The following is a 12,501-nucleotide window of genomic DNA, read 5'->3' as shown; positions in this document are numbered from 1 at the left end:
CTGCAAAAGATTATGGTGTCAAAGTTCTACGTCTACCACCTTATCATTGCGAACTTAATCCCATTGAACTTATCTGGGCGCAAGTGAAAGGAAAAGTAGCACGCAATAACAAAACGCTCAGATTAAACGAAGTTAAGGAACTTTTGATTGAAGCAATCCTCCATGTAACTCCAGAGAAATAGGTTAAATGTATAGGCCACATAATTAAAGAAGAATATCGTAGGTGGGAACTTGACACTCATGTCAAAGTTTTACTAGAGCCAATTATAATTAGACCAGGTGAAGATAATGACAGCGATAACAGCACTGCATCTTCAGATTTAGACAGCGAATAATATTTTCTAATAGTTTAGTAGGAACATCAGCATAAAAAAACCAAAAACAAAAAAAAACGAGAAGAACATAGTAAGTGTGTATAGTGTCTGTGTTTAAATAGAATAGTACAATGTTTTGTTACATCCAAAATTATTTTTATTTTGTTTTTATAGAATTTTATTTTGTTTTATAGGATTTTATTGTGTTTTGTTTTATACTGTTTAAGTGTTTTGTTTATTTTATTTAATGGGACAATATGGCTCTTGGCGAACACCCATTTAAAAAAAAGTGACGCGCCACAAGACATATCTCTCGGGTGGTGTGGAAACTGTCCTAAAATTTGTTTTAAAAAATTTCATTGTGTAACTCTTTAAGGACGGGTCACGTCAAAAGACGTTTTAGCGTAACTACCGCGACAGCCTGATGGCATCAGTAAGCTTTCTGCAAAATTATTTGTTTTTTATAGCTTTTTGTTTGTGGCATTCTGTATTTTTAGGAGACTATATGGAATAAGCCACAAAATATTTATTTATAGGTTTAATTTACTGATTTTTCGATCTCTATATAAAGACATCGTTTTCAAATATACAAGTGATAGTAATATTTATTTTTCTATGGCTTTTTGTTTGCCGTTCTGTATATTTAGAAATAATGTTGGGAATAAGTAACAATATATTTAATTGAAATGTTTAATTTACTAACGTTTCGATCTCTATATAAAAAGATCGTTTTCAAATATTCAAATGATAGCAATATTTATTTTTCTGTGGCTTTTTGCTTGTGGTATTCCGTATTTTTAGGGAGAATGTTGGAAATAAGCCACAATACATCTATTTACTGTATAATATTTATTTTACTGACGTTTCTGACGTTTCGATCTGTATTACAGAGACCGTTTTTAAAGTTAAGAAAAAAAGAAAATAATATAAGAATATATAAATATATAATTATAAACAAATAAAATAAATATAACTATAATTTATATCTTTAAAAACGGTCTTTGGATATAGAGATGGAAACTTCAGTAAAAACCTGCAGATAAATATATTGTGGCCTATTTTGAACAATAATATTTAAACAATTTAATATAATTAACGTTGAAATAAAAGTGAGTGTACGCCACTGGATTTTCATAGGTGTTTCCCCACTTCTACGCCTTCAAACGATGACTCACTCTCCCAAATAGTGAAATTAGAGTTTACACCAGTCTATCTGCGAAAAAATCATTGATTTCACGTAAAAATCTTACAGATATTTGAAGGTTCTAAAAGGCATATGAGGGGTAGCTGATGAAAATTTCATGAAGACGTACAGCTAGCTGATTTTGCTTTGATTTAAACAATCTTAAAAAGTGAAAAGTCATTTCTTGCCTATTAAATGTTTCTTATGCAGTCTAGCAAACAATGGTTAAAATTAAATTTGTAGATCTTAAAATGTTTTTCAATTTGCGAGTTTCTAACTTAAAATACATAAAGAATTCACCAAGATAGTTTTAAAAAACTCTCAATTTTGCAGTAATTTATAAATGTTAATAACTTTGTTTTTTGCATAATAGCATGTAATCTAACTACTCAAAACTGTGGAAGTTAATAAGTCATTAAAGTGTGCTAAGAGGGCTATAATTTAAACAACTGTTCTTGCCCAAAAACTCACTCTAGAGGAATTCTGTCGAAATCGATTTTGTATGGATATATATTTATTGGTTAATTAAAGAGACTGCACATTTTATTAAAATTATTATTAAAAATCAGTTTGGAAAAGGACTGACTTTTTAGCTTATAAACAATTATAATAACTTTGACATCTTTATGTCACACGCTTTGAGTATTGAGCTTGTTAGTAAGCTCAATGAAAAGCTGGTAAAAAAGCACACTTTCTAATACAAAACAAAACCCTCTATAATACCTCACTAATAGGAAACAAGATAGGATTTTTTTCTAAAAATCATATTTTAAGATATCAACGATGGACAAAACATATTGTCTAGTGGAAACTAAGACAAGAAGCAATACGGAGCAGAGGACGCCCACCTAAATGGACTGACGACCTGAAGCGTGTTAATAACTGGATGCAAGCCGCTCAAGACAGAGACAGATGGAAAGAGCTGAGGGAGACCTATGTCCAGATACAGGTTGATGATGATGATGATGATATACCGAGAAGAAGTAAAAAGGTATAACCCAGTACGCATATTATAATTAAAGTACGCAAGACTGCATACCTTGGACACATACTGAGAAATGATAAATATAGTCTTCTGCGGAACATCATGCAGGGTAGAGTCGATGGCAAAAAGGGAATAGGTAGAAAGAGGAAGTCATGGCTGCAAAATATTCGAGACTGGACAAACATGACTGTAGACGAATTATTCCACGTTGCAAAAGACAGAGAAGCTTTTAAAAATATGGTCGCCAACCTCCGTTAATGGGGACGGCATAAGAAGAAGAAGATAACCCAGTAAAATTATGGTACTCGTAAAATCCCGACACGGAAAAGAGGAGGGGTAAACTTCAAAAATATTACTTATGCTTTTCAGCTACTTATGAATTATTTTGTTAAAAGAAAAAACTATACATGTAAATAAAAGAAATAAATGTATTTTATGAATTTATAATTATTATTATATATTTATATAAACAATATAGACTTATCAATAAAATTTAAATATTTCTTTCGAAGTAATAGTAAAATTCAATAACTTTTTTATAAAAAAAATTTAATTTATTTTTCCGGGATTTCAGAGAGGTGAAAATAGCGGGCGGGCATGTTTTCGACGCTGAAGTACCTGAGGGTCTTAAAAGTACCCTTGTTTTGGACGCTGCCGGAAGGATTATCGCAGGTACCAGATATTAGATATAATTAGAGTTTAATGATGGTCATTGAAATTTACCTAGTTAATAGTTATTAGTTTGTCAGAGAATAGTGAAAAGTGAACATGGAAATTTCAACGTTAGTAAGTAATCGTGGTAAAATTTTGCTCAAAGTGAACAGTTTTACTTTTTCTCAGGATAAAGTACTAAAATCGGGAGAAACGTATTGGAGGTGCGTAAAATGGTCGTGTAAAGCGAAGATATTCACGAAAGGACCAGAAAAGTTAGTGATCCGAAGTAATCTAGAACATAATCACGAATGTGATATCAAGACGCTTAATAGACAGATTGTGCGTAGCAGTGCCAAAAGGAAGGCTAAGGATAATTTGACCGAAAGGCAGTCCAAAATCATACATAGTGCGTTGAAAGAAAATGTAGATTGCTTGAGCCACATGTCTGTTAAAGACGTTAATTTAATACGAAATCAAATATACAGTAAACGGCGAATGGCTGGGAAAATAGCACAACTCTTATTATTTTATTGAGCTACCCCAGTTTAAAAAAAAAAATGAAGATTCTACGTGGGATAGAAGTCAAGATATTGCAAATTTTGCTAGCGCACTTTAATTTGAAGTTCCAATCTAAAAAAAAAACAGAGCTCGATAGTTTTTTAGGCAGTATTTTACGAGTACCACCATTTTAACGGGGTATAACTTTTTTACTTCTTCAATTTATTTCATCTATAAGTTGGATCACAAAATTTAGATCTACATTTAGAATCCTTTGAATTGATAGCTCTTAATATTATTAAACAACGGAAGTATCATTTTATGAAAAAATCGCTATAATTTTAAAAATAAAATGCTATCTTCTGTTTTTGTTTTGGATAATGTGTCTGCCGGAAAATGTGTCTGTAGAGAAAGCTTCTGATTAAGCCTACTTATAATCGTGTGGCATAAACAATATCAATACAAAATAAATAAAATGTTGAAGTTTTTTAAATGTAGCTACCCTAATAATATTGAAGCTTTGAAAAATCGATTGCAATTTACAAAATATCTGTAGAGTCACTATTTGGGCAAGTACAGTTGTTTAAATAATCGCTTTTCGAGGTAAACACATTGAATAACTCAAACTATTTGCTCTATCTTGATGATATTTAGCACACTTTAATAACTCATTAATAATTGACATAATTTCAAGTAGCTATATTACATGTTATACAAAAAACAAAGTGAATAACATTTATAAATTAATGCAAAAATAATGGTTTTTTGCAATTATCTCGATCGATTTTTTATGTATTTTTATTTGAAAACTCTCAAAATTACATAACTTTTTATGGTCTATAACTTTTACTTGAACCATTTTACTATAAAATGTACAAAAAACGTTTTATAGGTCAATAATATTTTTTTCAGTTTTTAAGTTGTGCTCCTTTTCGGATTTCTGATCAGCTACCCTTATGTATGAGGAGTAGCTGATGACAATTATGTAAAGACGTACTGCTGATTTTGCTTTGTTTTTTTTATTAAACAATCGTAAAAATAGTTTTTGTCTAAATAAAATTTTTTATACATTTTAGATAAAAATGGTTTAAATAAAAGTTATAGCTTATAAAAAGTTCTTTATTATTAAGAGTTTCAAAATTAAAGAATTGACCGAGATAATTTCAAAAAACCCTTATTTTGATAAAAGTGGAGAAGGGAACTGTCTGCTGCAATATCTCAACTTGTTTTTGTTATTGGTACATGGAAGTTTCTGTTTTTTTTTTTGACAAGTGTGATTTTTCACCAGATTTTCATTGAGCCTACTTACAAATGTGATATAAAAAAGTTATATCAAAGTTATTATAAATGTTTAGAGCTAATAAGTCAGCCCTTTTTAAAACTGATTTTTATCGTAACTGAAGTTTTTTTTAATAAACTTAAAAATGAAGCCTTAAAGAATCGATTGCGATCTATAAAATACCTCTAGAGTGACCCTCTATTAGGTCGATATGTTTGAAATTTGGGATAATTTAATAGTACATTAACTGCCACAATTTTAAGTAGTTACATTACATGCGTTGATAAAAAAAAGTTATTAATACTTTTTTGTATTAATGTATGCTTAAAATAAGCGTTTTTGATAATTATCTCAGTCAATTGTTTATATATTTTATTTTGGAAACTTTCAAAACATTTTATGATCTACAACATTTAAAACAGTTCTCTCTAGAATGTATAATAAACTTTTTATAGGCAAAAAACTATGTTTTTCACTTTTTAAGATTGTTAAAAAAACAAAACAAAATCAGCTGTACGTCTTCACGGATTTTTCGTCAGCTACCCCTCGTATACCTTTTAGAACCTTTAAATATCTGTATAAGATTTTTTTAGCTTTTAATCTTCATTGACGGGGGTAAATAGGCCGACGACAGACCAAATATTTGCGCTCAAAGAAGTCCAGACTACGTGCTACGAGCATAAAACAGCAGTATAATAATATGTCCTGTTCTTCGACTTTAAGGAAGCCTACGATGGATAAGGTAAAGAGACAACAGATGTATACTATGTATATGTTACGAGCAAAGCCCGAAATTGGACAATCCTAGCATTGTACGGAAATTATTGTCCACTTCTAGCATTGTATCCCCAAACTGTACAATGTCCGAAATGATCAAAATTAAAAATGATTATCGAAACGTTCATCGATTCGTCTTGATTATTATTGACAAGCGACACACCAAATCAAAAATCAAACATTTCTTGTTAATTATTTGATATTTTTATATTTTCTATTTATGTATAGAGTTCTTCTTTTTCGAATCGTCAATGTGATAAAAGGCTGTGTCAAACTAAAATATAAATAATAAGAATTTGTTCTGCAATAGAGTACTAATGTGAGTGAAACATTATAAAGCTTCAAGAGATAGGTACATCACTATACTATAATATAGGGAAGATGTTTGTGAATCGATATCTGTCATATTCTCCCAAACTTTGACGAATGGCTACTTATTGAAATTCGAACATTGTACAGCAATTCTTTTATACAAAGTCCGACGATTATGTCTATTTCGGAGATTGTACAGTAAAGGGGTACAATGCTAGAAGTGGACAAGATTTTCCGTACAATGCTAGGATTGTCCAATTTCGGACATTGCTCGTAACATATATAAGAATTGTATATACAGGGTGTTTGAAAAAGGTATGTCATAAATTAAATCACGCATTCCGGGGACAAAAATAAATTGATTGAATCCAACTTACCTTAGTACAAAAGTATACACAAAAAAAAGTTGACACACAACAAAAAAGTTAAACTAGTTGACATTTGCATATTGTAATATCAAAATTTTTAATATTAATCTTATTCACACAATAAATGATAGCTTCAAATTATTGACTATTATTTATGGAACTGTTTGTATATATTGTATCCGTAGAAACTAATTGTAATTTTTTGACCAACTAGGAAAAAACTACTTTTTTGAAAAAGTTATAACAGGCAAAACAGTTTTAAAAATAATGTGTTAAACTAATGATGCCACAAATTCATTTGGTTTGAACGTACTCAAAAGTTTGGGGGGATTTAGGGCTGCACACCCCCTAAAAATTTTTCTGTGCGCTAGGATTTGGTTGTTTCTTTTGTATGAAAAATGCTTTCAGAACAAGAAAGTAACGTGTCCGTTTTTATTACAAAATGTCAAGTAGTTTAGGAGATAATGCAAAAAAATAGAAAAAATAAATTTTTATTTTGTAACTTCAAAGGGCTGTAACTTTTTTGTGTACACTTTTGTACTAAGGGAAGTTAGATTCAATCAATTTATTTTTGTCCCTGGAATGCGTGATTTAATTTATGACATACCTTTTTGAAACACCCTGTATTATACAATCTACAAAAAGAGTTGTCTAGCAAGCAAAATCGTTAGGATGGTAAAAATGACTATGGATTACACAATCAACGAAATAGCATAGAAGGTTCATAAATCAAACAATTTTTAAACAAAGAAAGGATTATGACAAGGAAACCCACTATTAACGATTTTTTTTGTTAATATGATACTGGAAGAAATATTAAAAAAAAAATCAAAATAAATACGCAGGAAACAATCTTTAAAAATGGCCATCAAGTTATACCATTAGCAGAAGAGCTAACACTATCAACTACAAATAAGAAATTACTAAAAAGAATAATGAACAATATAATAAAAAAGACAAAAAAAAAATTGGTCTTCTAAAAAATAAGAAAAAGACCAAATATCATCACCTCAAAGCAACAGTAGGATATGTAAAATAATGTAGTTTCGAGAAAAACGCATTTGAAAATTTTACGAAACTTCAGTAATTAAAAACTTTTTTATATTTGAATGGATTTACGTGGAATTTTGTTTGAGTACCTAACTTTATATGTGTCAAATAACAATTTATATTAATTAATAACAAAGTGAAAAATAATTGGAAAAAAAGTTAGTTGTCCTACTGTTGCCCTCAAAGATAATCTGTTTTTTAACGATATCCGTAAATTTCTTTTATATAAACTTATATTGCACTAAAGTTTTGTTTAAAATTTTACACATTTCAATACAAAAAACAAAACAATTTTGTCGTTCAAACATGTTATTACATAAATAATAACATGAACATACTTATTTTCCAAAAATTTAAAAATTTGACAAGATAAACAAAATAAAATGAAAAAATCGTCAGAATCAGTAATGGTAATAGTGGATACTGAAAGTTGTGAAAGTACAAATTTATTGCATTTTATTACATCAGCCCAAAATTTCTAAAGGGGAATTTATCATGAATTTAACTTACCTTTTTCATGTGCTTGATAAATTCCAGATAACAACTCAGAATCAGTGTTATTTTTGTTCGCTAAATACACTAAATACTGACTTCTAGATACCCATAATTTGTACAACTTAAATTGGCCGAATTATTCATTTTTACTCTTTAACATACACCTTTTAAGATCAATGTATTTTAATAGAACTATTGTTTAAGATTACTGAAGATAAAATTGTGACCAACCAATCGCCACGTAAAATAAATGCATTATTTTAAATGCGAGCGTTCACTGTCAGTTCTATGCTCTAGGCGAGGATACCATGCCATGGTCTCCGTAATGAACGCACCCTAAGATAACTTAGTGTTGCATTAATATTTATGACCAAAATGGGTAAACGACAAAATATAATGGTATGAGAGGTTTGTTGTCTTAGTGTTGCATTATAAAATTTGGGCTAAAAGGAATTAAGCTACACAAGGATATGTAATATTATGAAAAAAGTATATCACTTTTTATTTATCCTAGTGTTACACTCAACAGAAGGGTTTATTTCGAAACGTTTGACATTTTTTTTACATATCCTACTGTTGCTTTGAGGCGACGATATATAACAATGGGAGAAACAGATAAAGAAAAGGGAGATAATTTCACATTATAGATAGAAGGAGAAAATACATGCATGTACAAAAGAGCTTCAGAATTTACTCACCTCGGTGTAAAACTAGATGAAAAGAGCATAAGGAAGGTGAGATAACAAAAGGAAACGAAAAGTATTGAGCATTGCGATCATTAATAAAATCTGAATATGTCTCAAGAAAAACAAAAATTAGATTCTACAAAATAGTTATCAGACCTACAGTTACATATTCATTCAAAACATGAGTGCTTCAAAAATCAGAAATAGACCTCTAAGAATGATGAGAGAGGAAAATACCAAGAAAAATATATGGAGGTGTGAAAATAGATGGTCAATGAAGAAGAAGGAATAATAAAGAACTTAAAGAACTATATAACGAACCAAAATAAAGACGGTAATCAAAGTATAGAGAATAAGATATTTAGGACACACTGAAAGAATGGGAAAGGAAAGAATGCCAAAAATGGTACTATCGCAAAAGCCAATACAAAAAAAGAAGGAAAGGTAGACCAAGAAAGATATGGAAGGACAGTGCATATGAAGACTTACAAAAAATTAGTATTGAGAATAATGAGAAAAGAAAAAGCATTGGATAAAAACCAATTGAAAGAAGTAGTAAAGAAATGTATGGAAAGGCTATGAGAAATATTAAATGTATTTTATATGAATAAATGTAAATGGTAATTGTAATAGAAAAATAAACTTTTGAGCACTGGGCCTTCAAGGCCTGTTGAGCTTTATAAATATAAAATATAACTTTAAATATCATTAATAAATAATACGAAAAAATAGAACATTCCGCAATGTATAGAATTTAACTGATATTAATAATCCGTTAGTAATTCAAAACAAACTAGCCTAATTTGTTTTCATATAGTTTTTATATCTGTATTTTGTATTTCTAGTTGTTTACTTGTTAATATGTGATATTGGAATTGTTTTAAGTAACAAAATCTATTTATTCTAGGGAAGTTTAATCAGTAACTACTTTTTTATAGATATTTCCTTATAAATGTATATTATATATCGAATATGTAGTAATAATCAAAGTAAAACTTACATAAAAATAACTTTCCTCCTGCTACGGTCACATAATTAAAACAAAAAATCAAATACAGATACACCCGGAATTCCATCGTATAAAATTTACACTACCGACTGTAAAACAATTTATGTCAACCACAAATGAACTTTTTAAAAACACTAAACATTTTCTAAAACAATCGAATCATTCTTGCAGGTACATAAAACGGGATAGGAAAAACCAAATGTCACGAATTCTTTAAAGTTAGAGGAAATTATCAGTAATCTCTTAAGCTCCCTTAATGACCATTTTTTTAACGGTATTGACATGAATGGGAAATTTGTACCCAGGTAGGTAGATTTCTATAGAGAGTACTAAATAATAGAAAACATCAAAGTCTACCTTGAACTGGTGTAACTAGTATTTAATTAGTCAAAATTATATTGTAAGATTCAATAAGTTCAAACGTAGTGACATATAATTCTACTTTTTTTATATAAATATAATTATTGCGAAAATGAGGACGGTAAATGATTGATACTGTTATTATAGTACTAAATTTATTGTCTTAGAAGCAAAATGATTTATTTATCCAAAAGATAGGTTAGATCATACTGTTTTGAGGTGCCCTATTTAATTAGCTCAGCTAAAATGTTACTTGTGCCTGGTGATTTATTATGTATTAGCGTTTTGCATGTGTTTTTTTTTACTTCTAGACCAGGTGACTAACGATTTTCCATTGAAAATGGTTAATATAGGTATCTAAAAACTGCTTTTGATAAGTCTGGTAATAACAATATGTAATAAACAAAATATGCAAAATATTACGTCATTTGTACTTATAAACAGTGTACGATCTCTATTTATTTTTAAATACGGGAAAGACCGGTGAATTATATGGCCAAATCACACAATTTTACTAAAAAAACATAGAAAATCCTATAAAACGATGGTTTGTAAAGTTATTTTTGTTAATTTGTTGCTTAATTATTACAAAAATAACTTCAAAAGTTGATTTTTTTTAAACATATTAATAACTTTTTTAAAAATGCACAAAATGCTATGATTTTAGTGGCGGATCCAAGGGGGGAGGGTCACGGGGGTCATGACCCCTCCCAAACAAAAATAAATATCAATCAAATAATCCTAAAAAAAATAATTTAAAACCATCAACCCTATAAGCAGTCAAGAAGTCAAGAGTTGAAATGATTCAAACTGGTTTATTCTAGGGGCAGGGCCGCCGCTACCATGTGTGCAAAGTGTGCATCGCACACGGGCGGCCAACAATAGGGGCGGCCAAAAGCAGTCCACTGATGATAATACTTTTTTAAAACGAAAATAATTAAATAGTAATGATTCAGATAAGTCTGTGAACTCTAATATTCCAAACAATAATAATTATTCAGTACGTGATAATACTTAAATGCGTTTCATTTATCATGTATACTTCTTTTTTTCATCCTAATCTAAAAAAAATGTCAGAAAATATTATTTATTGTATGAACTTCCGCCCTTTTGCAGGTACAGTCATAAAGCAGTTTCGAGAATACTTTTTAATTTAAAGCGGCTGGCGGCTTTCGGACTTCAGTTATTTGAGATTTCACACGTAGATACTTTACAAGAATTTAGGCAAGTGGTTGTAAAGTTTCTGTTATAATATTGTTCCTATGGTTATGTTTATAGATGGGTTATTATGTCTTATGTTCAGTCTTAGTTGAGAATTCGATGAATTTAGACACGCTTTTGATAAAAGATTTTGTTAGTAAAATATAGTAGTGTACCCGTTTCTTTTGCACAGTAGGTACTGTATTTCGAAGTAACGTCGAGATCAGAGCAATTTTATTCGTATACGCGTTACGGCTACATATTATTTGGAGAAACGTTATTTGGACAACTTATTTGCAGTTTTTTTGGATTTATTTTGTTAAATTCGCCCGGCTTCGTTCTTAAGTGATAATTTCAAAATGTTCGAAAGAAAAAGACGACTTTCATGTTTTTAATATAGAAAAATAAAAGAGGCAAAAACTGAGGAGAAAAAAAAACTTAGCGGTGCACTGGAATCATTTTTGATGAAAAACACATGAAAATCTAGAAGACTCGGATATAAATTTAGGACCTTCAACTTCAAGCGAAGTCCAAATCATAGAAAAAAGTACCAAACAATTGAATATTCCTGGGAATAGAGACGGATGATTTGATGACAATAATAGCGATAGTGCGAGTGCTGATGCTGAAACGCCTGAACCTGAAACCACCAACCAAGACAGAACAATTAATGTTCCAGTTAATCTGGATTGTAGTGTAGGAAGCTCCAGTATATACTTGGTTTCAGATGATCCCGGAAAATGGCCTGAAAATATGAATCCAAGTGAAGTTCAATTTGTTGTTGAAAATTTTCCTCAGCAAATTACAAAAATTAACTTCCCCAGAGATACAAATAATAGGAAATTTTCAGAAACTTATTATTATTATAGCACACTACCTAATCAAGACCAAATTCATCGCCCGTGGTTACTTTACTCATTATCACTAAATAGTGTTTTTTGTGCACCTTGTAAACTGTTTTGTTGTGATGAAAGCAGCCGACAATTACTTAGTGGAATTAATGGGGTAAGTGACTGGCAACATTTAGCTATTATTTTAAAAAGACATGAATCCGGTGCAGCTCATATAAAATATTCTCAAAAACTGTTTAATCTATCTACAACATTAAAAAAAGGATTAACAGTTGACTCTGCTCTTCAAAAATTATATGAAATGGAGAAAAAACATTGGGGCGCACGTAGAACAAATAACAATTGTAGTAAGATGTGTTTCTGCTTTCTGCAATGTTATCTATAGAACATGAAGTGTGTGCGACATTGGACATTAAAGATATTGTCAAAAAGTTTTCCGAGACGAAAGCCCGAAAAGTGCGTTTTTAGTTTTTTATGTGT

General features: G+C 30.0%; 1 protein-coding gene across 1 annotated transcript in view; it reads right to left on the bottom strand.

Annotated features, from left to right (window-relative positions):
• LOC140443423 (venom peptide isomerase heavy chain-like) overlaps window positions 1-10,127 on the bottom strand; it is a 33,853-nt gene extending 23,726 nt beyond the window's left edge. Inside the window, exon 1 of the mRNA XM_072534676.1 lies at window positions 9,602-10,127. Coding sequence (XP_072390777.1) covers window positions 9,602-9,677 — 76 coding nt within the window. The 5' untranslated portion in view covers window positions 9,678-10,127. The remainder of the gene's footprint in view (window positions 1-9,601) is intronic.
• Window positions 10,128-12,501: the final 2,374 nt, after the last annotated feature.

Source organism: Diabrotica undecimpunctata, chromosome 6, assembly GCF_040954645.1.
Source record: "Diabrotica undecimpunctata isolate CICGRU chromosome 6, icDiaUnde3, whole genome shotgun sequence".
NCBI classification, from domain to species: Eukaryota; Metazoa; Arthropoda; class Insecta; order Coleoptera; family Chrysomelidae; genus Diabrotica; species Diabrotica undecimpunctata.
This window is presented reverse-complemented; position numbering and strand designations above follow the sequence as displayed.